We start from the raw sequence: 12,251 nt of genomic DNA, 5'->3' as shown, positions 1-12,251 counted from the left end.
AAAAATCTTGAGTTCACAACCTTTCCCATAAAAAAAGAAAAAAGAGTTCACAACCTTAAAAATAGCCATTCCAACGCGCCTTCACAAAACAAAGAGAAACACGCAACTCCCTTCCTATGAAATTTCTATGGTACCCCGTTCCCTTCCTATAGTCAAAAAGTCAATCCGAATCTGTATTTTTTTACTTTTATTTTTTATTTTTTATTTTTGTTAAAAACCCAAACTAATTCAAAATACCAACCAAATTCCAACCAATCCAAACAAAACAATCCAATATCAAATTTCTGGTAACACACAAAACGAATACAGAACAGTATCAACGGAATTACAAAGGGATTCCATTTCATTGCTAATTACACCAATCCAAATTCTCAAAATAAAATACAAACACGAAAACAAACACGAACACCACCCCGTTTTACTAATACGGAGTAATAATAATGGAATTACAAAAGGGGATTCCATTATTATTACAACAATTGAAATCATTATTCTGTAAAAACGCATTGCTTTCATGGCGTCATAAATGGGCAACAATTCTCCAACTATTTTCTTCATTAGTTTTCATCTTCTTGATGTTCTGTATCCAAAAAGCATTCGATGCCCAGTTCAAGAACACCACTAATTTCCAGAATCTTCTCGATCCAAAGCCCCTTGTTTCGCCACCGATTCCGCCTTGTGAAGACAAGTTCTTTATCAAACTCCCTTGTTATGACTTCGTTTATAGCGGTGACTCGAGTCCTAATGTTAGACGTATTGTTTCCAGAATCATGGCTAATAATCCTGGCCGTCCTATTTCCCCTTCTAAGGTACGAGCTTTTTTTTTTTTTTTTTTTTTTTCGGGATTGATAGTTACGTTGATAGTGTAATTTAACCGATTATTGAATTGGTAGAAGGTTAGGAGTAGTTTCTTCTACGTATTTTGGCGTGATGATGTGTTGATTTGGTAAAAATATGACATACATTGCATTTCACATTGTGCATAGAGTAAAAAAAAAATGTTATACATGACCTTACTTTTTACCTTTGGTGGTTAACAATTTTAAAGGTTATGCATAAGAATTTAGAAAATGCTACTATATATTTTTTTTGGTGTTTAGAAAGTTAGGTGATGAAAATCGATTTCAGAATTACCTAGAATTAGAAAGGTAGCTTTAATCACTTGTTCTATCACTCACTTTCAAAATGCTACTGTATATGATTTTTTTTTATTTTTTAATAATTTTGTTTCCAATTTTCAAGATACACTATAAATCTATAATTGTTAAGTTGATGTAACTTAAGAAATGAATGAGGTGTTCGAGGTCTCTTGTTGATCATAATTCTTTTAAAAATAATATATTTCGTAGATATAAACAAATAGTGGTGTATTAATATTTAATTGATGCGAAGTATGATATATTGATATAAAACATTGAACCTTGGTTAGTTATTGTTACTCACGTTTACAGAGTAAAATGGAGAAAAAAAAAAATCAATCATTAACGATTTAAAAACACTTTGTGTATTTCTTCAAAAAAAAAAAAAAAAAAGCAAAAGTACTTCGGCCTTGTTCTTTTGAGCTAACGGGAATAGAGCAGAGCAAGTCTTACAAGTAGAGTGTTACAAGTTTTCAAAGAGGGAGGGTCTAGGGTGTGTTAGATACTTAGCTGGATGTCTTACCTCTATACATTTTTCTTTTGTTTTACCTCCTTTTTAATTGACCTTTTTGTTTCTGGACTTTTCAAAGAGGTTGGGAGAAGGGGTAGTGAGTTAATGAGTAATGACTACTATTATCTATGATTTGAATGTTCATACCCAAATCTAAATTGCACTCGAAATTACTTGACTCGAGCTAAATAAAATCAATCGATTTATCATAATAAGTTAATCGACAATAGGCCCTCAATGTGACAGCATTAAGAATCGGTTGACTAGCATTTACTAGACCAATTTGATCAAAGAAGGGATTTTTTTTCGTTTTCTTGCAAGTTGGTAGAGGCATTGCTGTGGCTGTTTAACATAAGAAACGACACATTGAACTCGCCTTGTTTTATTTCTTATGAATTCAGTTGCACTTGCATCATGATTACTGCTGGTTGCATTATCTGAGATCTTAAGCTAAAGTTTTATCAAAGATTTAACATGGGAATACAGGCTTCTGCAGTAGCTAGCAGAAGCAAAATGCTAAGCTCAAGATAGTACTCGTTTAATTTATTGGCATATGACTTTTCCGCTATAAAGCATGGATGCTGCAGTCTGAAATTTACATTAATTAAATGAAGTGAAAAAGGACAGCTGAAGAGGGAAATGAAAATTGCAAATAAAAAAACTCTCATTCATGCTCAATGATAAATTCTTTGATTCGCGCTTGCTTATGCAGGTTAAGTCCTTTGCAACGGAAGCTGAGGTTGATGCATGGCTTCTTAGCAACCCAATGTACTGTCCAGGAGCACTGCATTTTGTAGAACAAAATGCAACCATTATAAGCTATGGTGTTCAAACTAATTCTACACAAGTACAAAAAAGAGGGAGGTATGAAGATCCTACCTTCAAATTTCAGGTTCCACTTCAGATTGCTGCAGAACGAGAAATAGCAAGGTTTCTTATTGGAGGTATCCTCTATTTTCTGATACTCTTCAGGATTCTATCTCTTTTCTGATTGTTGTTATGTTTAACCAATGCTGCCCTTTTTTTTTTCCCTGGATTTCTTGTTTGATCAGATCCGAACTTTAGCTGGACAGTAGGCTTGACAGAATTTGCTCATCCTCCAGATGACCCCTTCTCCACCATTGCCACTATCGGTCCAGTCTTTTTCCTTGCAGTTGCCATGTTTGGTTTTGTATTCCAATTGAGCTCCCTGGTGATGGAAAAAGAATTAAAACTTAGAGAGGTTATTTCACTTTATTTTCTGGAGAACAGTTTAAATGAAACAGAATTTTATAGGAACATTTCTGCAGTACACTGAAGATTCCATGTCTAATACATTTTTGTGCCTTTTCAGGTGATGAGTATGATGGGTCTGTATGATACTGCGTACTGGCTGTCATGGTTAGCTTGGGAGGGACTTCTTGTTGTTGTTTCATCAATTTTCATCGTACTATTTGGGATGATGTTTCAGTTTGATTTTTTCTTGCACAACAATTTTGCGATCTTATTCCTTGTGTTTTTTCTTTTCCAATTGAACATGGTAAGCTCTTTGTTTCTTTTGTTATTGACCAGTTTTAAATACACAGTTGATTCTGGATTACATAATATAAAATGTTCAAAAACTCTGTAGCGTCATTCTGTTATACTACTTTTTTTTTTTTTCATCCACTGACCTCTTCTCTGATCTTTGCTAAACTTGCATCAGACTGCCTTTGCATTTGCGCTATCAGCCTTCATTAGCCGGTCATCTTCAGCTACAAATATAGGATTCTACAACTTTATTATCGGCTTAATCACCCAGGCTAGTTTCTCTAATTTCTTTTGAGAGTTCTTGGTTAAAAGCCAGGGAAACCAATAGACTTGTTTACTGACGTTATTTCATATTGTGCAGATTGTGACAGCATTTGGGTTCCCATACAGTAAAATGTTCTCACAAACATACAGAGTCATATGGTCCTTCTACCCTCCAAATTTGCTAGCCAAGGGTATCCAGATGCTCACAGATGCAACTAGTACACCTCAAGACCCTGGAATGAGCTGGAGTGGAAGGACAAAATGTCCACCTAACGACGATGAATGTATTTTAAAAATGGTGAGTTTTATCCTACATATTTATAAATTCTATTAAATTTATCTCCCTTTTATATCCTTTGATGTGATGCTTATCCTTTTTGTCATTTTCAAATATTCCCCATCCTTGCTTAGTGGACTGCTAATCATTAAGTACTGCCATCTTGTGACAGAACGATGTCTTCATATGGCTGTCAGGGACGTTTTTTATGTGGTTTGTTTTGGCTCTTTACTTTGACAATATTATTCCGAACCCCTATGGAGTAAGGAAATCAGTGTTCTACTTCTTGTATCCTGGATATTGGACAGGCAAAGGTGGAAGCAAGGCACAAGGTAGCAAGTCATGTCCTTTCCTTTTAATCTTTTCTCAAGTTCTCCTAATTTAATATATCATACTAGTTTTCTAGAAAAAAATAAATATATCTCACACTAGTAGCCTTTTTTAATAAACTAACTGCACTTAACATGGATGCATCAGAGGGTGGCATCTGTACCTGCTTTGGTTCGTCCTCACAGCTTGAGCATGTAACTCCTGATGATGAGGATGTTCTTCAAGAGGAGAACAATGTTAAACAGCAAGCAAACGAAGGCGTTGTTGATTCAAATGTTGCAGTCCAAATACGTGGCCTTGCAAAGGTGTATCCCGGATCAACAAGTCTTGGATGCTGTAAATGCAAAAGGAATCCTTCTTACCATGCGCTCAGGGTAAAAAATCTTGCAGTTTCTTTGTTTGACAAAACTAATCCATTATGCTACATCAGAATGGACAAAAGACAAAACAAAGCTATGCTATATTAATTATTCTCATTAAGGTTTGCCTGCTTAAAATAGGGAAATGTGTCCCAAAAAGAAAGGAAATTTGAGCTGAAATTTCTATTAATTATTACTTTTTCCATTGTGCTCCTTGGTCTGAAAACCTTACAGTAATGCTCCGTATAATTTTGTTCAAATTACATAGTGTCATTTTGTGAGGAGGCCATGAATTGTCAAGTTGCTGCTGATAAAAATATTTAGCTGTTTAAATATTTGTATACAAAAGAAGAATACCTTATATGTCGATTTCTCCAGGGCTTATGGGTGAATCTTGCTAAGGATCAGCTATTTTGTCTTTTGGGTCCCAATGGAGCTGGTAAAACTACTGCTATCAATTGCTTGACTGGAATTTCACCAGTGACCAGTGGAGATGGTAACAGTTTGTTTGAGAATCTGTACTTTCTGGTTTAAATTTCTTTTCTATAACTATATTAATCTCACAATTATTATTGATCCACAGCATTGATCCATGGTAATTCCATTCGAAGCTCTGTTGGCATGTCTAATATTCGCAGAATTATAGGCGTGTGTCCTCAGGTAGTGTTCTGATACTGTATGATTTTACAATTTGAGTAGTCAAACAGGATGACAGCTAAAATCTATTAAGCTCTAGTTAGAAACTGATTGCCCCCTTTTTTTGCATTCTAGTTTGATATTCTTTGGGATGAATTGACTGGTCAAGAGCACCTCAACCTCTTTGCAAATATTAAAGGTCTTCCCAGTGCTACAATTTTGACGGTATGTTTGCCAAACCAACTCGACTTCATTTTCTTTACTTCTCGAGACTTTAGATATGAAATTCTATCCACCGCCAATGATTATTCTCCAAGATTGATTCCTCAGTCTTAATTAGGATAATGATGTCACTCACTCATAAGAGTTTCAACTTAAATATGATATGCAGGTTGTTCAGGATTCGTTAGCAGAAGTGAGGCTAACTAATGCTGCAAAAATGAGGGCTTCAAGTTACAGTGGAGGAATGAAACGCCGTCTAAGTGTCGCAATTGCACTCATTGGTGACCCTAAATTAATCATTCTGGATGAACCTGTATGTATGCAATTCATCAGAACTTGTTATTCATATATTTGAATGAAATATAAGCTATAACAAAGTTCTTTTTTTAACTGCAGACAACTGGTATGGATCCTATTAGCAGGAGGCGTGTGTGGGACATAATAGAAAATGCAAAACGAGGGCGAGCCATTATTTTAACTACACACTCTATGGAAGAAGCTGACATACTGGGTGACCGTATTGGAATCATGGCCAAAGGAAGACTTCGATGCATTGGAACTTCTATCAGATTGAAGTCACGCTTTGGAACTGGTTTCATAGCCAATGTGAGCTTTGTTGGGAACCTTAATGGAACCCCTATCGAAGGAGATTCTAGTGATATGAATCACTCCCAGGAGGCTGTCAAGCGGTTTTTTAAGGATGTATGTTACAGATCCAAAATTTCCTTGTCTATTGTTGATCTTATTAGTGTCTAAATTTCTACTTGTTTTGTTGCAGCACTTGGGTGTAGTGCCTAAAGAAGAGAGCAAATCCTTCCTGACTTTTGTAATTCCTCATAAAAAAGAGGAGCAACTGACGGTAAAATTCCTCTCTTCTTTTTAGTCATCAAGTTCCTTTCTTCTTCTAATGTTGCTGCAGCAATTATTTTGTTGCTAATGCCCCTTTGATTTATTCATTTAACCAGATGTTTTTCGAAGAACTACAAGAAAGAGAAGCAGAATTCCAAATAGCTGATATCCAGCTTGCTCTTACTAGTCTGGAAGAAGTATTCCTAAATATTGCAAGACAAGCAGAGATGGAAAGTGCTGCTGCCGAGGGAAAATTGGTCACCTTAAACCTGACAACATCCGAGACTTCAGTTGAGGTATGTCCATAAACGAATTGTGTCTGATTCACATGGAAATCTAATAATATGAAGTAAAAGAGGCTTTTTTAATCTGACCCCTAACCTTATTTACCCTTTCGCTTCATATATTACAGATACCTGTTGGGGCTCGATATGTGGGGATACCAGAAACAGAATCAGCAGAAAATCCCAGAGGTGTGATGGTAGAAGTGTACTGGGAACAAGACGATTATGGTGCTTTGTGCATATCAGGCCACTCTCGCGAAGTCCCCATACCCTCAAATATACAGTTACCGACAGCACCACACACTACATCTCGCCAAGGTGTCTTGGGTCGAAGGGGGAAAATACATGGTCATGTTATTGATCCTGATCAGATTCCTGAAACAACATTCCAAAGATAAAATAGTCGCATATATTGTGGTACTTACATAATATACTATGTGATTAAGCTAAGTATGCATTCTTTTTACACATACACACTTCTGTATATGAGAATGTGGATTAACAAATTTTGACCTTATGATATCTTTGTGCTCACTTAAACTACCCCCAAATTGGATTATTGGATTGTAATACATTGTACATAAAGTCTCCAATACAGTTGCTTGTACTGATATAAAAGTTTGGTTATCTAGAAACGGAAGTAAGAGTTTTGCTGCTGGTGCTGAGTTTTGCTTTATGATTAAGGTTTTTTAATCTGTCAGATGCATAGCGACGGCCATGCCTTGTTGCTTGCGAATTGATCCTCTCCTATGGCCTTATACTTTGGCAGTAGACACCACTTTAGCTATACATTGTGATTTTGCATAATAGCTACTTTTTTTAACCCAACAACGAAAAGCTCGAAGAGTACAGAGTAAACTGTTATAAATACTTGGATTCGTCATCGGGGAGTACAAAGTAGTCTGTTATTCTTGGATTTGTCATGGGGGTTTGGGCATATTAAAGTCAATGTCAAGTCACTTTCTTTGGCAAGTGTATACAGGATCTCTACCTGTTCGTGCATTACTCAAGCTGCACCGCCTGATGGAATGTGACGATTGTCCTTGGTGTTCAAATATGCCGGAAACAGTTAACCATGCCTTATATTATTGCCCAACTGTACGAGACCTTTAAAGGGAATGTGGATGTAAGAATTTGGTAGATGCTGCTAATCTTGATGATTTCAAAGAAACTCTGATATCCGGAAGTCATGGACCGTGTTCTCCCTAGATTGATTCACTACAACAAATGTAGTCAGCGCATACTCGTACATGATGGACGCCTTGTCTTGCAGCGTTTACAGCGACTTAGGCCCTGTTCTTTTGAACTTCTAGGCAGAGCAGAGCAGATTTCAGCAGAGCAAAGTAGAGCAGATCAGATCAGATTTCAACATTATTATTAATACTATTATTAATGTTATTATTATTATTATTATTATTATTATTATTATTACTATTACTATTACTATTACTACTACTACTACTACTACTAATATTATCGCATTATTATTATAATCATTAAATTTTTAAAGTTAAATATTAATTATTATTATATTAATTATAATTATTATTAAATATTATTTAATTATTATTATTAAAAATTAATAATTAGTATTATCTTTAAATATTAGTCATTATCTTAATATTAATTGCTATTATAAAAATCAATTATTGTTATTATATTTAATATTATTAGTTACAAATATTATTATTACTGTTAGTATAATTACTATTATTATTAAATATTAATTATTATTGTTATTATTATTATTATTATTATTATTATTTTTATTAATAATTATTAATAATTTATTATTATTATTATTATTAAATATTAATTATTATTGTTATTATTATTTTTATTAATAATTTATTATTATTATTATTATTAAATATTAATAATTATTTATTATTTTTTTTTATTTTTTTATTAAATATCAATAATTAATTATTGTTATTATTATTATTAAGTATTAATTATTATTATTATAATTAAATATTAATTATTTATTATTATTAAATATTATTTATTTATTATTATTATTATAAAATATTAATTATTATTATTATTAAATATTAAATATTAATTAATTATTATTATTAAATATTAATTATTATTATAATAATTTAATATTAAGTATTAATTTTAAGTAGAGCAGAGCAGAGCAGATTGAAGCAGAGCAGAGCAGATTTCAGCAAAGCAGAGCAAAGCAAAGCAGATTTTAACAGAGCAGAGCAGAGCAAAGCAGCTCTAAAGAACGGGGCCTTAGGTGTGGAATGCACCTCCTGTGGGAGTGCTTACCGCAGTTGGGTAGGCCTTGGAGAGTTGGAGCTAAACTAAAAATGAAGGAAATGTGCGATTAAATCTGATTATCAAACTTTATTACCTTTCCCTCCAAGACTGCCATCTTTATAACTAAACATGATTCACTCTTTTTAACTGTCATTGATACATTGGTGATTTTTAAAAGATTTTTTTACTTAACTATATAAACAATCTTTCTTTCAAAAAAAAATACTCCTATATATTACTTCCATTACATATTATTTACAACAATTTGACACTTTCTTTAGAGATAAAAAATAAAATAAAATAAAACTGCAGGCAAAACTTCTTTTACACTTCACGAAATACTTAACGAATAAAATAAGGATGAATTCATATGTTCATATCATCATATGAATCCACTTATATTTCTCGTTAAACCTTTATCTTGTTCGTTTAATTATTTTTCTTTTAGTAATCACTGAAGTTCAAAAAAAAAAAAAAAAAAAAAATCATTGAAACAGTATTTAAAATATCACTTGTATATTATTAATTCAATAATTCTAAAAACCAAAAAACAAATACTCAGTAATACACTACATTGACTATAATCTGAACAAAATCGAATAATATTTGACTCCCTGTTCAATAATAATTCATCCAAATCCAATCATAGAAACAAACAATTTATTTAATAAATCCAAAAATCCAATAAATGTTTCTTCTAATTATACTATTAAAGAACAACAAAAATCTCCTACTACTGTATATTAATCAACAATATTAAAAAAAACAATTGAATTTCAAATATCAAATCCAAAGAATAATATTCATACTATTTCTTAGATCATGGTAGTTCTTGCATTGTACCCATATTGAGTTCTTCGAATATTATCTTGACGCTTCTTGTAAATCCACCCGGCGCAACCAACCGCCGCAACTCCAACCATTACTCCGACGACTACTCCGGCTTTGTGACCGCCGTTCATTCCGCCGGAAGAGGATTCCTTCGCTTCTTCACTCTGTACTTTCGCAACGTCATCAGCGGCACCGGTTGACGGAGATGGTGACGTGGACGGGGATGTTTCCGGCGAGGAGGGAGAATCCGATGAGGTTGCCGGCGAGGGGGATGGTGAAGACGAAGTATTATCGGAAACGACGTCGTTTGTAGGAGATGGTGAAGGTGAAGCAATGTTGGAAGATGGAGGAAGAGAGATGGTGGGTGAAGGGGAAGATGAAGGAGGAGAGAGAATGTCGGAATCAGCGAGTTGAGGGGAAGGGGAAGGAGAAGGGGGATCTGAGGAAAGGGCGAAGTGGGTGTGAAGAGAGAGAATGAGGAGAGAGAAAAAGAGGGGTCGCCATTGAAACGCCATTGTTGTAGATCTGTAAAACTGGAAGAATGAAAGAATGAATGAATGAAGTAGATCTGAGAGTGAAGATGGGTTGTTGTTGTTGTTGTTATAGGAGAGAGAAAGAGAGTCAATGAATTGAAGAAGAAGGAAAGTGTGAGAGTGAAAGATGAAGGAAGAGGAAGTTTCTGGGGGAATTTGAACTGCAATTGAAGTCGGTGGTGGGTTTAAAGATGAAGAGAGAGAAAATTGTTTCCCAAAATCTAATAAAATTGCGGCGTTTTATTCGAGATTATTTTATTTTATTTTTATTGTTTTGCCTTTTCTTTGGTTGCAAACCAACGAGGTTTTCAACTGGGGGTGATTTTGCGTGCATGGGTTGTACAATAACTGTTAAAGTACTGGAATTATGGGTACACATGATTTGTCAATACTCAACAAAAACTCATGAGCAATTCAGCAAATAAAGATATCAAAAATACTTTTTCCATTTTTTTTTAACCTTTTACGGTTTATTCTATTGAGCTTAATTTCAATTCAGTTTATTTTAACTCTAACTACTATATCCGGTCCAAATTACTCGCAACTTTTGAATATTTTATACTACGTATCTCACAAATAATACCCCAAAGTTGCGAGTAATTTGGACCGGAGGTATTAATTTAGTTCATTTCAGTTCGGTTCCTAATTTCTTTCTCTCGTAAACAATTCATTTCATCTCTATTCACTTCAATTCAATTTAGCCCCAATTCATTCAGTTTAGTTGTTTTCAGTAAATCAGAAACAGACCCTTAGTTTTTTTGAAACCAGGAAGGATGCTCTAACCACTTGAAGTATCCCTCATTTTTTTTTTTTTTTTTTTTTTTTTTTTTTTTTTTACTCCGTAGTTAACACTAAAGCAAGTTTCTTTTACTAAAAATGTTTCTATTCTAGATATTGTTGATACTTCGGGCCTGTTCACTTCAGTTGAATTTCAGTTCTGCTTCAATCAGTTTAGTAAAACAGAACAGGCCCTTTGTAAATATATTATAAATATATTTATGAGAATTTTCTATTCCAAGAAAGTATTTATTTACAGAAGGATTGATGGTGTTTCCTTAACATGCAATAATACACATTGTAATTTACCTCATATGAAAAGATATATGAATAATGATTGTTTTATAGTTCAAATGGAAATAAAATAATTATTGACAAATCAATTACAATTAATATTGCCCTAAAAAATTACAATTAATATTAACAAGCTAAAATTTGACACCGACTCTTTAAGTATCTGTCATCAATTAAGAAACTTCAATTAAGCTACAATTATGGAATTACTTGTATGACAGTACAATTAAGAAGATTTTTTAAAAAGGGTAATGATATATGTAGTCCTTAGGGCTATATATAAGCATTTAATATACTTCCTAAAATGGAATTAATTTGAGAATTCATGACAAAACCATGAGCAAATCGGTGTTATTAATGTTACTTTATTATGCTCAATATTTCCTTTTTTAGCTTCTTATTCATAACCCTTAGGGCTATGTTTATCATTTTTCTTTAAAGAAATTACAATTAAGAAATTCTTAAATTTTCCTTCTTTATTTTTGTGCACAAATATCACAATTAATATAAATAAGAGATAGTTATCAACTTGTCATTTATGATTTGAGTTGCTTTTGGACCTTGGGATTTTTTTTATTTACAATTAAGTAAATACATGGAGGAGTTTAGGTACGCTTTCTCATATGATTGTGACCTAAATTATGAAGGAGTAAAAAGTAAGTAAATTTACTATTTAAAAATGGATCTATATCTTTAATGCGTCGGAGTAGAGCACTCGAGAGAGGCAACATAATTTGTTACCCAGTTTCCTTTTCGAAAGGGCAATAGATATGTTTCGCTTGGAAGCTTAAAAAGAACCCAAAATAGCCTTGACATTTGCCATAAAAGCTGAAGTTTTCAAGGACATCTGAAATGACCCTGGCCTGCAAAATATTAATAAATGTGAGATTGTCGTCGTCAATAAGATATATTAATATCCCTATGAAGAATAGGAAAATTTCACGGAATAATCTAACTTTTGGGACGTTCGCCCAAAATAACCATACCTTTGGGTTATTTTTAAATATTTCGACATTTATACCCAATCCGCTTAAAATGATCCCAAAGGTGGGAAGTATAATTAATTCACTTAGGAAGTGTATGAATATATGCAAAAAGTCATTGAATAAGTTTAAATCTTGTACTAGTTGACTTAAATGACTATTATGATAATAGTCTAAATTAT

At 33.3% G+C, this 12,251-nt stretch overlaps 1 protein-coding gene across 1 annotated transcript; it reads left to right on the top strand.

Moving 5' to 3' along the window:
* The first annotated feature begins 329 nt into the window (after window positions 1–329).
* LOC145558383 (ABC transporter A family member 2-like) lies at window positions 330–7,020 on the top strand. The gene is made up of 16 exons (XM_081619609.1): window positions 330–809; window positions 2,363–2,594; window positions 2,703–2,872; window positions 2,984–3,169; window positions 3,335–3,430; window positions 3,521–3,721; window positions 3,873–4,032; window positions 4,178–4,404; window positions 4,768–4,885; window positions 4,973–5,049; window positions 5,161–5,250; window positions 5,417–5,560; window positions 5,644–5,949; window positions 6,026–6,106; window positions 6,213–6,392; window positions 6,509–7,020. Exons 1-16 carry the CDS (start codon window positions 441–443, stop codon window positions 6,776–6,778), a joined length of 2,907 nt encoding a protein of 968 aa, XP_081475735.1. The 5' UTR covers window positions 330–440; the 3' UTR covers window positions 6,779–7,020.
* Window positions 7,021–12,251: the final 5,231 nt, after the last annotated feature.

The sequence above is a fragment of the Chenopodium album genome, chromosome 9 (genome assembly GCF_948465745.1).
Source record: "Chenopodium album chromosome 9, dcCheAlbu1.1, whole genome shotgun sequence".
Taxonomy (NCBI): domain Eukaryota; kingdom Viridiplantae; phylum Streptophyta; class Magnoliopsida; order Caryophyllales; family Amaranthaceae; genus Chenopodium; species Chenopodium album.
This window is presented reverse-complemented; position numbering and strand designations above follow the sequence as displayed.